We start from the raw sequence: 18,785 nt of genomic DNA, 5'->3' as shown, positions 1-18,785 counted from the left end.
TCCCTCTAAATAATTATACTGTCTCTACCTGTAAAGTGCTTTGTTGCTATGGTGACACATACACAATTGTGTGTGTAAGTAACTGAGGATGGCTCTCCTAGTCAGCCGCCTCCTCATCAGACAAAACAGAAAACATTCTGTCTTCCTGAATGTCACTCTCCCATAAGTTTGCATCAAGGCCCTACAAGTTTCTCGAATTTACACGTACTTTATGAACACTACAGACCCATAGGAGCAGACAGATTGGTATAGTAGGAAAACTATTGGGGAGGAAATCGGAGGTCTGGTTTCCAGCTCAGAGTGCGACACTATTTTGCAAGTTAACTGGCACAGGGCACTTGACTTTTCAGGTCCCGATCTCCCCTATTTAAAGGAGATGAGTAAGCAACATGCTTTTCTACAGCTCACCCCCTACAATGTTCTGTAATATTCTGAGTTGATTTTAAGGGTCACTTAACTGAAAATATTTAACAAACTTTCCCAGCATTAAACATTAACACAGCTCTTTTTATATGGCATGGCTCATTATCATGCCAATAAATGATTAATTATAATTCTCTGTCTGGACCAGTAATTTGGCAGGACTTTTATGATTCATCATTTGTGCTGTGTTGTAATGTTACGTCTTGAAACTGACATACTAGCATTTACTGTTTTTTATTGCTTCTCTGAGGTGGCTTTTGAAAGAGACATCAAGTGACATGTTTAGGAAGGGTTTAAAAGTTTGACGTGGTTGGACTAGGCATTACTTGTCCGGCAAGGAGCGGAGGACTGGTGCTTCTGTGGACTTCTGTGACCATTTGAGCAACAAAGCAAGCAATGAATAATTCAACGGGCTGTTCGGCCAATGCAACAGTTTGCGATGGTGCATCCTGTGTTGTATCTCCCGGAGATTTCAATGCCATTCTAAGTGTGGTCCTCAGTACGGTCTTGACCATCCTCCTGGCTATGGTAATGTTCTCCATGGGATGCAATGTGGAAATCAAGAAATTCCTAGGGCATATAAAGCGGCCGTGGGGCATATGTATTGGCTTCCTCTGTCAGTTTGGAATCATGCCCCTCACAGGATTCATCCTGTCAGTGGCCTTTGGCATCCTCCCCATCCAAGCTGTAGTGGTGCTCATCATGGGATGCTGTCCAGGAGGAACTTCCTCCAACATCTTGGCCTATTGGGTGGATGGCGACATGGACCTGAGGTAAGATATCTAAACTTCCACATACCACAATTACATTTAATGAATCTTTTCAGAAGCCTATGCATTGTGAATGTCCATCTGATATGCCGTTGATCTGGGATAAGACTAAAGAACTAAACAGAAGAAAATGAATGCATTCACTCACCTTCCTACACAGCTGCTTAGCTGTTGGAATTTGAGGGTTATACTTTGTGTTTGTGTTTTTTAATCTAACTCAGTTAACAGGGAATTGGATAATTGCTGTTTATCTTTGGGAAAAGATTCAAAGTTTTTCAAAAAAGAAATCCTTTCCAAGCCACAAGCTGCTGCCGAGAAAGTTTTCCTTGTTGGTATCAGCAAAAAAAGAAAAAAGAAAAAGAAAATGTTTCTTTGTGACGATGAAGAGTTCTGAGCGCAATGAATCAAGTTGTTCATAAACACTAGACACAATGGACACAGCCAGTTCTTTGGATAAGCTTTTTCCTGGTATAAAATCTAAGAAAGAATTTGTACATTTGCTTCACTTCTACTGGCATTAGAAGAAAAAAAAAGAACCTGTGGCAGCTTTTTTAAAAAAAATTATGCTTACCTTACTGTAAAATAAACAGAAAATGATTTCTCTGCTTACCACAGAGTAATCTAAATTGCAATGTTTGCCCAATTCATCCTGTGCCAGTCTGAACTAGCACTGGGAAAAAAGTAATAGAAATAAGACGAAGCATTAATGTGACAAGACTGAGAATTTTAATGCTGCAAGTTGAATAGACAAATGTCTTCTTCCTAACCTCACAATTCCTCGTTTCCTGTGAAAGGTATGCATTTCTGCAAACCGGCCAGGTGTTCATGTAACATGTGCTTATTAAATACTGTACAGTAAGCAATCAGCTCTGCTAATCACCAGCTACTATACTCAAAAGAGAGAAGCTCAAAGTGTAGAAATGTAACCACTACGAAATGTTAAACAGTATTCCAGATTGATCCAGTGCCTAGTGAGCAATTGGGAGCCTGCCACCTCCTCTCAGCTGGTACTGATTTCTCCAGAAGCTTTAGAAAAGCCATACAAACTATGTAGCTTCACCTTACATATTTTTCACATAAGGAAATACTGTATCTTCCTTGCAATAGACTTTTTTTTAAGGAAAGTCTCATAAAGAACAAAGAATGATAAGTGCTGTTCAGGTTTGGTTAATCTGTGAACCACAATATAGCAATAAGTTCTTTTTAGACTTTAACTTAGTTTGACGTGAGGAACTAGGAACACAGAGGTAAGAACTCTAAAGGTTAGCACCAGCTAAAGCAAGGGGATTGAAATAAATTGTATATGTGGCTTTGATTTCCACTAAACAGCTTTTACATAATATTTATAACTTTTCAACCAAACAGAAAAGTGTTATACCTCAACATAGTGCCACACATGTAATCATTTTGTAAGATAGAAAAATATGTGTGATACTGGGTCGTTTGTCTGTTGAAATGGATTTCCTTCTGCAAGCTAAAAGTATAAAAACCTAATTTAAAAGCTCCAAGTCACACCTTTGTGGTTTTAGGGAAATCTTATTTCTCTTGAAACAGAAGACGATTATGTAACCCTGTCTACCTCATGTAACAATTCTAGTAAAAATAAAAATATTAAGAAATAAGAACCAAAAGTCGAATTTGAAACCTTGGTGGAAAACATCCAGCTGAATAAGTGTATATGAATCCTTCAGCAAGTCAGAATAAGCCCAATAATGGGATACATGGCATTGAAAATTTTAGTTTTTCTTCTAGAAAGTGTGCACTCCACAGCTCCCCCTTGTCTTGCAAATAACCTCAACATCTCTCAGTCCAATAGTCACCTCTCGGGCAATTTCACCTATCCATAACTCAAACAAGATCCAGTAAAGGACTTTGCACACCCAAAATAAAGCCCACTTAATCTCATAAACCTTCCTCACAAAGGACCTACTTACTCTCCTTTTAAATTCTAAAGCTCTCTTGTGCTGTTTCCCAGCACAGGGGATGAGAAACAAGCAGTGGGGAGGGTTATGAGAGAGGCAGGCCGGTGTCCTGCAGCAGCAAGTGGCCCCAAAAGCCTGACCGCAAGAGAGAAGACAAAGCACAGAGGACAACTCTCAGAGCACAGCAGCCTCTGCACCACTTATTTTTAGAGACAAACAGCTCCGTCATCACAATCACCCAGGAGATACGGCTGTACTTTAATGGAGCAAATAATAATAATGTTTATCACAAGGACCCATAATCGTTAATTATGCCATTATATATGATGATGACATTATGTGCTGCATATGTTAGGGGAAAAACTTCAAATATTTCTCTATAACAAATTAAGAGTAACACCTCAGCTACCGGGAAACAGATCTCCAACAGCTTTTATTCTTCGGAGTGAGCACTGGATAACTAAAGTCTCAGGATAATTTAGATACAATCCTATCCACCATTCATATTTTCAATTCTGTCCTCTTGGAACTTTACCCTCTTCATTCCCACTTGAACTCTAGCAATGGCAGCCAAGACATGATTGTTGGTCCCAACAGGCATCTGGCCTAGTTGAGCAGACAACACACAATGCCAGCACGACAACTCCGCCTGGCTTGAACTTTCCTGGATGTGGTTCCTGGGAGAAGAAGACAAATCATCTCTTCCTCACCCTGTCATCTCTTCCAAATCTGGGGAGCCATTGCATTTTACAATCTCTAGTGACTTAAAAAAATAAAAATAACAGACCTTGTTCGCTGAATCCTTGCTCATGGAAATAGCAGCAAGTGATATTTCAGCTCCTTCTCAGACCACTCCAGCCTAGAAAGATGTTGTGGGATGCTGATCAGCACACAAGTATTTTCTCCTGTTCTCGCTGTGCCGCGGGTACATGATGGACAACATGTTTCAGGGAAGAATGAAGGTGGCATTTTCAGGTGAATCCGCTGGTGGCCCGGGCCCATGGTTCAGCGCCAGAGAACTCCCACCTCCCTGTGTCACTCTATCCCAAGAGAGTCCCTATTTTCACGTCTCTGCTTTCTTTGCAGTGGCCTCAGCCATACCACACAAAGGCTTTCCTTCTCATTTTCCTACTTCTTTGGGGAATCCCTGCTTATGCATGCTTTCCTCGGTTTCCCCCAATTCCTTCACTGCCATGCACTTTCTACACTCCTTTTATTATTTTCTAGATTTAACAGTTTCTGGATTTTCCTACCACATCCTTTGTTCTTTGGCCAAATGTTGTTCCATTTTGCATCTTCCAGTTCAGTGTTCCCTCTTATTTCAGTTGTTCTAAATCCCTGACCTCTAGCTTATGACAAATTCTAAGCAATCCCTCCCATTTCTACCACTTAAATGCACAGCTGCTCTCTACTCTAAGAACTAAACCAATACTACTTGACTTCTCCTTTATTCTCCCTCAAAGTTACCAAGCTTTGTTTCCCTCGTGTAGTTTTTATTTACTAGTTATATTTAGTAGGCACTCTATAAGCCACGTAAAGAAGTACTCTACATGCATTTTCATCCTCAGAATAATCCTCTGAGGTCAATATTATTATTTTCTGCTTTTCATAGGTGATAAAATTAAGGCTCCTAACCTTGACAGAGATCACAGAGTCAGTACACATCAGAGTCAGAATTGGAATCCAGACCTGTCCACTTATCCCTGTCCAGACTCTTAACTCTTGCTCAACACGATTTCTATCACTTATCACACCTCCACGTTCTAGCACCACCTATATACAATTCTTTTGATCTTTCAAACCTGGTGTTTCATTTCTAAAATGATTACAATCTTCTGCATTCCTCATCACTAACTTCACCAAATTCCTCAACATTCATTGAATTCTCATTGATTGCTTTCTTTTATTTCCAAAAAGGAAAAGAAAAAAATCTCCCTGGTGGTTAATAGAGCCAAAGCCAAGAATTAAAGCCAAGAGAAGGGGCAGGCCCCATGGCTTAGTGGTTAAGTTCACTCCCTCCGCCCAGCTGGCCTGGGGTTTCACCAGTTCACATCCTGGGCAAGGACCTAGCACCACTCATCAAGCCATGCCGAGGGGGTGTCCCACAGAGCAGAACCAGAAGGACCTACAACTGTGTACTGGAGATCTTTGGGGAGAAGAAGAAAAAAAAGATTGGCAACAGATGTTAGCTCAGGGCTAATCTTTCTTAAAAAAATAAAATAAAATAAGCCAAGAGATTGTTTTTTTCTTTTCTTGCATTTTTTCTTATTCCGATATAAATTTATGGTAGTATTTCCATTGTTGACATCTATGCTCTTGATAAAACTTGATTTTCTTCATGTAAAATGATTTTTTCTTTTGCTAATTTATTCCCCTACATTGTTCCTTAAAATTATTTACCCGTGAATTGTTTTTCATCTCATTTTGAGTGGTTGGATGTTGTTCTCATATTAGTTCAAATGGCACAGACTTCCACTTACCTATTCTCTTGTCCCTCTGCAGCGCACCCCAGGCAAGATGGCTCGCTAAATCTAAACCATTTCCTTCTCCAACTCCCGTCTTGTCCCGCCTTGCGGTCTTTAAGAAACCGTTCTTGCCAAACTCAAAACTATGATACAATTTCATAAATTGTATTAGCAATAACTCAGAATTGAAACCTTCACAAGGAAATCTGAAAGAAAAACAAGGAGAGAAACAGACTTTCTTCTAAAAGTTGTTCTCATGGTTTAAAGCAAAAAATTCTCAGTCTTCTCTTCACTATGATCCAGGTAATGAATACTGCCCCTCCTCCACCCTGCCTCCGCTTCTCTCCAATCTAGAAATCATATTGCAGACACTGGAATAAAAGTGATTTTACTATGGGAATAACTTTAAATCCATTCCCATTTACTTTAAAAAATAAAAAGTAAAAAGAAAGAATAACGTAGAAAGTGAGGAAGGAAGGGAGAGAGGGGAGAAGCATTGACAAATTCTAATACTTTAACTGTAAGTAGGACAAAGCATTATTTGTAACACATTAACTGATTATTCTGGTGTAGGGCTCTGCCTTCACATCCTGTTTTGTATGTAAATGGTGTTAAGTTGTCACCATGATAAATTGAACTTCTTAGACAAGTTTTATGCACACCTCCAGGATTGGTTATTGTTATACTATTTTAGCTCTACTAAAACAAGCATTTTTTTCCTAAATCTTTTAAACACATTGTAAGCGAAGTCATTCCTGGTTTTTAAGAAAGGGATAATTAGGGAAGTAAAGCTCCCTGATAAACAATGCCTCCACTCCTTATTTTGCCAAAACTGTGCTTAGTTAGGTGCATTGAAATGAAATTCCTCCCCTCCAGCTGTTTTCCTTAGCATTGTATAGGGTGGTTGTTTCTGTTGTTTTGGGGAGGAGGTGGGTGATGTAGGTAGTTTAGCATTTTCCTCCAAGTCCACATATAACACCTTTAAGAAATTACTACTCTGATAGTCTCAATGCTATAGCTGTTGAAGAAAGGGCCTTTCAGAATATTTTCTCTGTTTTCCTAATACTGTATTATGCTGGAATACAATACACACTCTCTCTCACACACACACATACACACTATGGCTGGATTGATAATAACACTAACTAGCTTTTCATGAGCCCCTTTCATTATTCTAAGTACTGGACTCGTTGGCTCATTCAGTCCTCACAGCCTATTAGGTGGCAACAATTATGATCTTCATTTTACAGTTAAGGAAACTGTCAAAGAGAAGTCAAGTATATTACTCAAAGTCGTGTCGGAAGTGGCCATACCTGCTTCCAACCCAGGCAGTGTCCGCCTTTACTGTCTGACCCAGCCATTTAACAACACTGTTCCCCGGGCAGAGGACTTGCCCCTCTGCACAGGAAACTTTGATGGAAGTAAGAAGATCCATTATCCAAAACTTTCTCTTCTATCCACCGTCACAGGGCAGGAAATAGCATCATTCCAGATTAATCCCTCCATATTGAAAGCCAAAGTCCACTTGCTCAGCCAGGTCCATTCCCTAAAACACAGATGCTCTCAGGAAGAATGTACCAGACCCTGGTTCTTGTGAACAAACATTTGGTAAATTTCTCAGCAGGAACAGAATCCACGCCTGGTTGCATGTTTTCTTTGGTTTTTTAAGTCAACTTTCTCTTCTTTTCTCAAGCTATGCGCACTGGGGCAATAATTTAGGGAAAGACACTGCTTTAGGGAAAGACACTGAAGCTTCCTCACTTGGACTTGTGCTCTCCTCCAAGGGCCCAGGGAGGCCTACCTCATCCCAACACAGACAGACACAGTGAAGCCCCTGATGCCCTGGCTGGTAGAAATGTGTGTGCTATTCTCTGACTGGAAGTTCAAAGGGTGGCATGTCCAAGCACCTTGTACCTTGTCGAATAATGAATTTAAACAGTCATTAAACATCTTCTCTGATTCTTAAGAACCAGTGGGGAGGGAGGGATGGCACAAGACACAATTGGATGACACCAAATATAGGTCTCACCATTTTGCCCAAGGCCGGGCCCTGCACAAACGCAGGCACATGCATATTTCTGTCCCTCAGACCGGAGGGTGCTGCTAGTTGAGAGAGTCTTTTGCAGGACTTTCTAATCATGAATTGAAAAATGAAACAAATTCTCCCTTAGAAAACCCAATTTACCCGTTTCCTTTCAGCGTCAGCATGACCACATGCTCCACGCTGCTGGCCCTGGGGATGATGCCGCTGTGCCTCTATATCTATACCAAAATGTGGGTCGACTCTGGGACGATCGTAATTCCCTATGATAACATAGGTAAGTCATTCCTCTGCAAGATTTCTGACTATTACCTCCCTACTCTGTGCTTATTCCCAGCTGATCTCAGGCCAGGCTCAGAGCCAGCTGGTGTTTACCTCTTGCACCAGCAGCTGTTTATGCCCAATGAGTATTTCATTTGAATGAGGGTTGGAAGAATCTAAATTCCAAACCTTGACCCCATGGGAGAGCCTGTTTTGTTCCTCTATTGAAATCACCAGGGAGAGGGGCCCACTTAAGGGATCCTTTGGCACAGGCTTCTGGACCAGAGGAGGCCAAAGTTGCTGATGCGTGAGAGGTTCCACCTGCTCCTTAACCCAGAGTGCAACTAGTCCATGGGAACAGGAATTTGCACCCAGACACTCAAACTGAAGAAATACAAAGCACATTCCACTAGTGATTGAAAGAGAGGGCACCAAGTAAGCAATCGTGAGTCTGGCAATAGGAAACTATCAGATGAAACACCCGTTCATAACACTCGACTGAGAGCCACATCTTGATTCAGAAGTTGATTTACTGGCACAGGCTGTGTGTCACACCCGAGGAGTTATGACTCTGTCTCCACTCATTTTAACTCCCAGATGTTCACCCCTATCCAAAAGGAGCTTTTTTCTGTTTCTGGCAGAACAAACTTAGTTGGTGGTGTAACATGGGGTCAAAGGAAGGACAAGATGGTTCCTGGTCTACCAAAATCAGGCAGTTCCCATAGAATTATCTTCATGAAAAATGACGTGGAGGTGAAATAGGACATCAGTACCATTCACCAGGTACATTACATGCTAAACTGTCTTTTTCAGCTAACCTTGGAGATGAATGTCTCCCCGATGGGCTGTCTCAAAGAGGTGTGGGTGTCCCATTGAAGGGAGCATGTAAGCAAGAGCTAAATGGTAACTTGTCAGGATGTTTGTAAAAAGAATTCCTGTTGGCATTGGAAGCTGGACTGGATGACATCTAAAATCCCTTCCTTTTCTAAGAAAGATTGTTTCTGTGATAAAACATGGTTCAGAGCCCACACAACTGAATTAAAACAAACTTTGGGAACACTAATTGGGGACAATCTGTCATGCAATATTTTTAGATAGCCTCGTCTCCCTTCCTATTTCTACCATGGCTATTAGAGCAAAAGAAAAAAGTAGTCCTCCTTGGCACACCCTGTTCAAGTATGGGATTTCCCTGTACAAGGTTCTTCTACTGACCCTGGGGAACTCCTTCATATCAGACATAATGTCCTGCAAACAGGTTGTAGGGGACCTTCCACAACCACTTACATATGCCTCCTGCTGCCTAACTCTCAGTCTGCTCCCTCAGAAGACACATTCCTTATAGTTAAAGAATATAGTTTGTGTGAGTGGTGTACATTGTAGGCCTCTCAAAGAAACTGCCGGCTGACTGAAGAGTATTAATTCTGCATTATTTACTGTTTAAGAAAATAATTTAAGCCTTAAAATATCCTCCTTTTGATATTCATTCTCCTCTGGAAAATGCCCTATGGCAATATTGAGTAATTCTAATTATGGTGTGAATGATATATATCACATCTTTTAATGTAAATAAATTTTAATAGGAAGAAAAAGCGAGAAAGAGTAATTAGCACCTCCATGGAGGAAAAGGTCATCATGGAAGAGGTAAAGGGCAAAAAGAAAAGAAAAAAGAAAATGGAATAGAAGAGGAAAATTTAAAAAAAATTTAAATGAAAGTTTGATTACCAAAGATATTAACTCCACTTACTCACTGTTTTGCCCAGGCCTATTTTCCCATCTAATCTTCTTGCTATTGGTTTTCTTAGTCCTTTAACATAGACAACAAACAACCCAATTGCTTCACAGGATGTTTAAGGCTCAAATGTTTACTTTGTCCAAGATGACTGGGGAGCTGAAATTAGCCCCGCGGTCTGCTCTCCACTATGTTCTGTGGGGCAGGAGTTTAGGCAGAGTTTCCACACGGTGCTCACTGTGCTCTGACGCTTCAATAAACACCCTCCGAGCCCCTTCAGATGATGACATCTGTATGGAGGAGGAGGAGCCTTCACGGCTGATACCACTGAAAACACGCTGCAGCCAGTTGTTCTTCCCACCCCTCTCTGTCCTACGTTTGTTAGTGTCTAGGACCACAAACTACAGCCACTTCATCGTCAAATTCTCCCAGCGGCACTGTGAGATAAACATCATTCTATTCAGCTCCCAGGAGAGCCCAAGGCTCGGGGGCTGCAGTGATGTGCCCAGTTCCCACCGTCTGTGAATAAGGTTTAGCTCCGAGTCCATCTGGCTCCAGGTTGCACCGTGTGACTGTTCATCACCATCACATTCTCTTCTTTCTTTCTACTTTTCTTTCTTCCTACACCTGCTGTGTAAACTTGATTAAAGACCAAGTTAGGTTTCAAATGGTGTGACAGTAGGCAGATGCTTTCTCATCTAAATAGACAGGTGTTTGACACAGAAGCACAGACGTGTGATGGAGAAGAAAATTGAACAGAGCTGGGGGAAGAGAGGAGTGGGACCTCTCGCTCACTGGAGAATTACAACAAGCCACCTCTCCAGGCGGGAGTGTGACCAAGGGCAACAAATGTCTTTTCCAGTCAACTTCAAGTCCCAGAAAAGCTTTATCTGGCCTCTTCCAGTCAGGAGAGGAAACGCAATTCTGCCACGGATTTTGGCACATGGTCCTGCTTTTGTGTTTATACTGTAGCTTCGGGCTGCCCCAAGGAGATAAAGACTCTGCAAGAGTGGCTGAATGTGGCAGATGGGCTGCACTGTCATAGATCCAACCCATTAAAAATATGTTACAAAACCTAAGCCCGCTTACATTCCAAGCACAGTATTAGTACCTAGACTTAAGTACATAGTACCATAGTACAATTTGTGTCAAGATGGTTTTAACTGAAGGCCTCCAGACTTTACACAATTTAGGAAGGAGTCTGCAGACCCAGTGGAGGAAGTCTCCTCCCAAAGTAGTAGAATGTTAGGATACTCAGAGGGGATTTTTCTGGGGGCTCTTTCTAGTACATCTATCAACAACTCTTCCATAGCCTTTGTTCCACCATTTTCTCCTTACTCTCTCCTCCCATCCTTTTTTGTTTTTTCCTGCTATTGGTATCCTTAGCTGTTACTTAATCCCATGGAGTAATTCCTGGAAAAAAGTAATTTCCAATCCTTATATTGCCAGGAGGGCCAGAAGCCTACAAAGACATTCTGTTTTCATCACTATTATACTTATTTTAAATTCATATTTACAGCCCTGGAATCTAGAATCCTTTTTCCAGTCCTCATTCAATCTACTCCAATACTAAGCAACATCCACTCTCAGAATTTCATTATTCAATTCCACTTTCTCCTACTGCTTTTAAAGGATGTTTGAAAAAGAAACAGCCCATAAGAAGTTAGAAGTTGTTGGTGCTATATTATGTAAAAGCAGCTGTTGGACAAATGAGTGTAAAATAATATGGCGAAACAAACCACATGTCACGAGAACAGCAGTAAATTTGGCACAGTGAAATTGAAGTATGACTCTTTTATCTGGCTGGGTGAGCACGTTCCTGCAAAGAATTATAATTACTTGAGAGGTCGCCAAATATATTATCTCGCAGAAAATTTAAAGCGTGCTTTTCCACCCATTCTCTCATCTCTCCACTGTAGATTTGACTAACTGAAGTCAATCCTAACCAGAAGTCATTAGCTTCAGAATGCCTGGAGAATTCTGAACTTTTTAAAAAGTTTCTACTACTGTGGAGTAACAGACAGATGTAAAATATCATCTACGTACACCCCAAGAACACATATACACACAAACTTTGAAAAGTATTTTCCCTAGGATATAAAGATCCAAGGACCAAATAAGCCAATATTTTGAGAAACTGAAACTAAAAGAGATTGATTGGCAGCGTAAGGAACTCTAAAAAATTAACCCAGGGTTTAGGGAAGGGATATATATATCTTCATTAGTATCAGTTCTCCACGGGTACTACTAAATTACGTACTGGAGGGGGTAAAGGAGAGCTTGATGTTGTTCCAGTTCTGTGTTGTGTCTTCAAGAAGAGCGACTGAAATGCTATGTAAGCCTTTTCCAGGCAGCTTACTTTTCTGTTTTCCTCTCTCATGTGCTATGTTTTCTGTTGATGAAATCACCCTTCTGTCATGTCATCTTTAGGTACATCTTTGGTCGCTCTTGTTGTTCCTGTCTCCATTGGAATGTTCGTTAATCACAAATGGCCCCAAAAAGCCAAGATCATACTTAAGGTAAGTGTCCCGGGCCATCGGCTGCCGGGTCAAATGCTTCACACTGTGAGTTGAAATGATAGGTCTTTCCATCTCCTAAGTTGGTTTTCTCATTATGTTAGAAACCTCCTTCTAGGGGGACTTAAAATTATTAGACATGCATGCTCTTCTAGAATGCTCTTCACTTTCACATCCACAGGGCAAATTCCTGCCCACCCTTTAAGATACCCAATTCACACGTCACCTCTTGGTTTTATCCTACTCTGAACTCCCACAGCACCTTGCTCTTATCTCTGTTACTTGGGTTTGTATTATAAAATACATCTAAACAGCTGTCTTAGAAAATAGATCATATCTTCCTTATCTCTGTATCCATATGGCCAGTTCAGTGCCTGGCAATTGGTAGATGACGTATATATATATATAATTAGCAAACATTTATTCCCTTCCCCAACTATATTCTAGCTAGATGAGATGGAAATGGAGATGGAGATAGATGATATAGACATAGACATATTCCACTGATCGGGGGCAGAATAAGCTAGCTGGTGGTCTTTGTTTCTCTGGACAACAAAATGTTATCTCTAAATTTCTTTTTCAATGTGAAAAGGAGGAAAAAATAACAAAAATGGCTTTTGTTTGCATATGCCTTTTAAACCTTTGTAGGGTTTTATATGCATTTTCTTATCATAATAATCATAAACGGTGACTAGGGCAAGATTTTATCCTCAATTACAGATGAAGAAACTAGGACTCAGAGAGGTTTTGGGATTTACTGAAGGAAAGACGGCAGGAGTTGAATGTTGGAGCCAGGGCTTCTGGTTCTTCCTCTCAGGCAAAGATAATTTGCAAGCTAAAATATCTTCTTCAGGCTAATTGAGCATGGAAGTCCTATTTTCTTAAGAATCAAAACGTGGGACAAGCACCAGTATTTCTGGTGGGCAAATGGCGGCCATGAGGGGAAGAATACACAGAGAGGTAACTGCATTATCGCAATGGTTGCGTCTGCTTGTGTCTTTCTTCCAGATCGGGTCCATCACAGGTGCAATCCTTATCGTGCTCATAGCTGTGGTGGGAGGAATACTGTACCAAAGTGCCTGGATCATCGATCCCAAGCTGTGGATTATAGGAACAATATTTCCTGTGGCCGGCTACTCCCTAGGGTTTTTTCTGGCTAGAATAGCTGGTCAGCCCTGGCACAGGTATGGTGTTTTGGTAAACTGGACCAGGAATTTTCTTTTGTAATGACTGTTGTATTAGTTTGCTAGAGCTGCTGTGACAAAGTATCGCAAACGGGTAGTTTCAACAACAGAAATGTATTTTCTTCCAGTTGTGGAGTCCAAAATCAACCTGTCAGCAGTGTTTGTCCCTTCTGAGGGCTGTGAGGGGAATCAGCCCCAGGCCTCTCTCCCCTACTTGTCAATGGGCGTCTTTTCCCTGTGTCTCCTCACATTGCCTTCCTTCTGTGCATGTCTTTGTGATCAGATTTCCCCTTTTTACAAGGACTAATTTATGCAAGTCTCCCAGAAAGAAAATACTACCTGCCTCTCTGTTGCTCAAATTCTTCTGGACCATTCCGCATAGAAGGCAGTTTGAGCTCCATCATTGTCCTGCATCCTTATTCTCCAAGCAGCGCAACTTTAACAAAAGCACTTAGTTTGGTCTTCTAGTATACAAAGGTTCTCCAGCCAGCAACAGGATGAACTCATCATCCAGAGGTGCTGCACGTTGGAACTGGGTTTAGCATTTATGGGTTTGGTACTGGAAAAGATATTGCCTCTCCTACCAGCCCATCTGATTCAGTAGGCAGGGAGAAGAGCAGGGGCTGGCGTATGTAGGAGGCTGGGAAAGAGACGAGCAGCACAGGACAGTGGCAAGAGTGTGACATGTGAGTCAGGCTGCTTGGGCTTGCACTCGGCTTCCCACTTAGCGACCGTGGGGCCTGTGGCCAGGCACTTCCTCCCTCTCTGACTTTTCTTATCTGTAGAAGGGGGCAGTAATGCCTACCTCACAGATTTTTATCAAGATTTAATCAGAGAAACAAAACCAATTTAACAATAAAACAATTATAACAAATACTCTGTCTTGAGTGTTTTCTCAGCCCCTTCTCTGTGCTCTGCACTGTTACCAAGGACATAATTGAAAAGAGCAAAATGAATCCTCTTTGCCATTTGTGGGACGCTAATATAAAGGAACCTGCTCCTTTCTTATATATGTATCTTTTATTTCTGTATATATCTGCTTTTAATGTATATATATTTATTCAATACATAATTTTATTTATACTGAATAAATATATATTACTTATTAATAAATATTATATAATATATTAAGTATAATATAAATAAATATTCTCTTGATGTATGTATATACTCATATAGATATAGATGTCATAGATATTGATATATTCCACTGCTCAGGGGGAAGATAAGCTGGTCAGTACTCTTTGTCTCTCTGAACAGAAAGATGTTATAATGTCCAGATTTTTTTTAATGTGAAAAAGAGAAAACAACAGCAGCTTTAGTTTGCATATGCCTTTTTAACTTTTATAGAGTTTCATATCCATTTCCTCATTATCAAAACAACCATAAAAAGTGACTAGAGCAAGATTTTATCTATGTATATAAAGAGAAAGAGAGAGAATATTTATTTCTAATAATAAAGAATTTATTTTTAATAATAAAGAATATTATTATTTATTATATAATATATATTAGTAAGTTATATACTTATTCAATATAAATAAAATTATACATTGAATATATATACATTAACAGCAGACACATATATATATACACACACACATATATATGTACTTGTTCTCATTATATCTGCTTTTAATATTATACAATAACAAAGCAAAACAAACAAAATCCAATAAAAACATATATTCTCTTAACATTCCTTTTAGGTGCCGAACAGTTGCTCTGGAAACAGGCATGCAGAACACTCAGCTGTGCTCCACCATAGTCCAGCTATCGTTCACCTACGAGGAGCTCAACTACGTGTTTACATTCCCACTCATCTACAGCATTTTCCAGCTCGTCTTTGCAGCAATATTCTTAGCAAGTAAGGAAGAATGCTAATCACATTTCATTATGAGGTTCTTTTTTGAGAAATCCTGGGTTTGCTCATAGGGCATTTTTTTTAATTTCTTTTTTCTGTCAGTGAATTATATAAATTAAATTAAATTCCCTTCTCTGGCAGTAAAATAAATGGGTGGAAAAAGCCACCCATAATATTATTGTGACTTCCCCACTGCTGATGAAAAGATTGTAATTTTACCAAAAAGTTCTAGTAAAGCTTATTTTTAGGTGAAAAGTAACGGAGCTCAATTCTTTCCAGTGGCTTTCTTTTCCTCAGTAGTTAGGGACTACCACTGAGTAGGGAGGCTTATTAACCTGGGAGGACCATTGTACTGCGTGTCTTCCTCCGCGCTTCCAGGAACCCTGCAGTGGTCAGTTTTTTCAAAATGTAGTCTTGATATGCTTTGTAAGTATAGGATATTTATCAGAAAATTGGTATGCAAAGGATATTTATCAGGCTAAGTTATGTTGGAAATAGATATGTGTATGTGTGTATGTGTATACGTTCTTAATACCCAAATAATTGAAACAATTGAAGGAGCCATGTCCTTTATTTCAAGTACTAGGATAACTAACCTGATTCTTAATTTTCGTCTGATGTGGCATATGGCCTTGATCCATCAGCCCCTGCCACCTGCTGGCCATGACCCAGTTGAAAATTTTCTCTGCAATTTGTGTTCTAAAGGCAGATGATGTTTAACCTCTATTTTTAAATTTTATTTTTTTTAAATAAAGAAACTGTCTTTTTAAGCTTCGTGACATTTTAACAGAAATTGTATGGTGAAGGTGAATGACACAGCACTGTGAACGTTGTTATGAAATGCCTGAGATAGTTTTGTTTGGGTTTGGTTTGATTTTTACTTAGCTCCAGTTGGTATTCAACCTGCCTCTGAGTGTTAATCATTCTCTGCACTGCTGTCTTGGATGTCATTCTCAAAGCAGAGTGTTGTTTTCTAGAAGAGAATTCTCTGGATCCGCTGGAAACCTTCTGCTGATTTATCACTGACACAGGAGACAGAGGTCCATGGCCTAATTACACTGTTTGCTTGTATGACAGAATACACCCAATTTGATGTACCTTGAGATTACTCCAGATAATTTAGCTAGTGATGTCAACTAGACAAGCCAGAGAAAGTGGACTGGTCGAGAGTACCATTAAGTAGATTTACTAGTTGAATAACTAACTCAGAAGGGATTAATAGATAAGTTGAAGGGATAATGCAAAGGTGAGCACCAGCACTGGTCTTATACTTACCCAGAGTTTTAGCAGTAAGAGTGAAAACAGAGAAGGCATCTTTATGAAGTACACGCAATGCCTGGAAACATATTTTAGTGATGGGAGTAGAAGTCTAAATCTTTTTGGAACAAGGGAAGGAGACAGAGAGAGAAAAGAAAGAAAGGAAGGAAGGAAAGAAGGAAGAAAGGGAGGGAGGGAGGGAGGGAGAGAGCAAGGGAGGAAGGAAGGAAGGAAGGAAAGAGAAAGAGAAAGAAAGGAAGGAAGAAAAGTTTGATTAAATGAAATCAGTGGCATAAGCATAAGTTGAGGGAATCACAGATCAAAATAATTATGACAAAAGTGCTGAGATATTTTAATTAACCATAAGCACAATTTACCAGATTCACTAGCTCAGTGGCTTCAAAGTCAACACTGTTAGAAGTGCAGGGACTAATTCAAGGAGATATTGATCCTGACATATAAAGATCTTTGAAGCAGGACACTGTCTCTCTCAGCTGTGTATTGTAATGACAGTTACCATTCACTGAGCACTTACTTCTCTGTCAGGGCCATGCCAGGTACTTCACTATTTTATCCCACTTAATGTTCACAATTGCCCCATGAGATAGACAATATTATTACACCAATTTTAAGTGTGAGGTATTGGAATTTGAGAGTTCCATAAATAATACCTTCTCTTCCCCTGCTGACTTTGCAACCAATTGAGAGGTAAAAGAAAACTGCAGCAAAATGGGCTTGTTAATACCACTCCTCTCCACTGCCTCACACACGTGCATATAACACACTTAAACACATGTACACTGCAGGTCTCCCCTTGCAAGCCCGTCTGTCCAGGCAGGGCACTCTGCCACGAGAGACTAGCAGCTACACGGAAGAGAGGAAGGCTGATTACCAAGCAGCCAAGGCTCCCCCATACTGGGAAGGAGTGAGTGAAGGCAGGGAGAGACAGTCTTATTCCAGTTCAAGTCCTCCCGCACAGATCGAGGTCCTGGACAACGCACTTAGCTTGTAGCATATTTATTGCGGACTCGCCCATTAACTGGGAAGTGGTAGGTATGGAATAAATGCTTGCTGCTGTTGTTATTGGTGAGGACCACCTGCAAGGTTGATGCCTTCACGAAGTCATGTGATTGCCCTGAGAAAGTTTCCCCTAAAGTTGTATGCTACATCTTCCCGAAGAGCAGCCATCCTTCTTACCATGAGTGGTCTTGGAACTAAGAATGATGATTGCTTTCTCTAAGTAGCCTCCAGCCTACAGAAATTGCAAACTGCCTCTTGAGCCATAAATTATAATCACTATCCAAAGTAAGTTTGCAGATAATTATTTTTAAATTTGCCTAACCTCCTGTATATTGTCTTCTAGTTTATTTTGGATATAAGAAATACTTTAGAAAAAACAATGAGGAATTTCCAGAGAGCAAAGATGGTGAAAAAGTCTCCGAGTCATCGCTCCACAAGGTGAACGAAGGCTTTCAACCAGATGAAAAATAGATACCAAGTGGACAACAAAGAAGAATTCTAAAGAACATGCTTCAGCTATAATAATACTAAATTATTTGTTTTGATGAGATATTTGTCAGGAAAAAGTTAAAGTGAAAATTTAATTGAATCCATATCCTGGTTTTGGTACCAAGTGACTGTGCTCCAAATCTTTAATGTGATAAATATTTATATATGTATATATTTATATATATTTATATATATATATATATTGTACTGTCTTTGAAATATGCCCAACAAAATATCCTCAGAGCTCAGACTAAACCTGGCATAGGTAACACTGACAGCCTTGTAACTCCTGAACTGAATTCTTACCCAGAATCTCATAACCCAGAGATAAGCACCTTTTTGTATGTTAAAATAGATGCAATGAATTATTATTATAAAGTGATCAATAATTTCTCCAATATTTATGATTGTAAAAAGATTGAAATGAATGTCTTCCACTGACATATTAATTACTATTTTGAAAACATTGCAACCTATTTATATAACTTTGTAATAACATGGGCAGATATCTGACTTGCTGTACTTAAAAAAAAAATTTAGCCTTCTCCAATGACAGTCCAAAAGCAAAAATAAGAGAAAAGAGTTACTAAATAGAATTCAATAACCAAATTACAATCAAACCCATAACTTATCATGGGTATTGTACACCAGTTGCTCTGCCTCAGTAGTCCAATGATACCCACTAGATATTTTATGAAAACAGAATTCTTTCAAATGTCTTGAATTTGGCAAAGAGCTCTTCAAGCCCTGCAAAGGAACTTCCTCAAGTTTTACCTGCATTTTGCAGGTCCACATTGGCTAATACAACAGCTGTTCGGTTCATAGGAAGCCCCTACAGTAGGCA

General features: G+C 39.9%; 1 protein-coding gene across 1 annotated transcript; it reads left to right on the top strand.

The window, feature by feature from the left end:
• Positions 1–707: 707 nt before the first annotated feature.
• On the top strand, positions 708–17,936 carry SLC10A2 (solute carrier family 10 member 2). The gene is made up of 6 exons (XM_008538876.2): positions 708–1,196; positions 7,780–7,898; positions 12,042–12,130; positions 13,136–13,311; positions 15,021–15,178; positions 17,796–17,936. Exons 1-6 carry the CDS (start codon positions 820–822, stop codon positions 17,921–17,923), a joined length of 1,047 nt encoding a protein of 348 aa, XP_008537098.1. The 5' UTR covers positions 708–819; the 3' UTR covers positions 17,924–17,936.
• Positions 17,937–18,785: the final 849 nt, after the last annotated feature.

This window comes from Equus przewalskii, chromosome 16, assembly GCF_037783145.1.
Source record: "Equus przewalskii isolate Varuska chromosome 16, EquPr2, whole genome shotgun sequence".
Taxonomy (NCBI): Eukaryota; Metazoa; Chordata; class Mammalia; order Perissodactyla; family Equidae; genus Equus; species Equus przewalskii.
Note: the sequence above shows the minus strand (reverse complement) of the source record. Positions and strands in the feature narration are given on the sequence as shown.

Coding starts and splice junctions, on each gene's coding strand:
- SLC10A2 (XM_008538876.2), top strand. CDS start 820: ATGAATAATTCAACGGGCTGTTCGGCCAATGCAACAGTTTGCGATGGT. Junction 1,197..7,779: donor GATGGCGACATGGACCTGAG/GTAAGATATCTA, acceptor GTTTCCTTTCAG/CGTCAGCATGACCACATGCT. Junction 7,899..12,041: donor AATTCCCTATGATAACATAG/GTAAGTCATTCC, acceptor TGTCATCTTTAG/GTACATCTTTGGTCGCTCTT.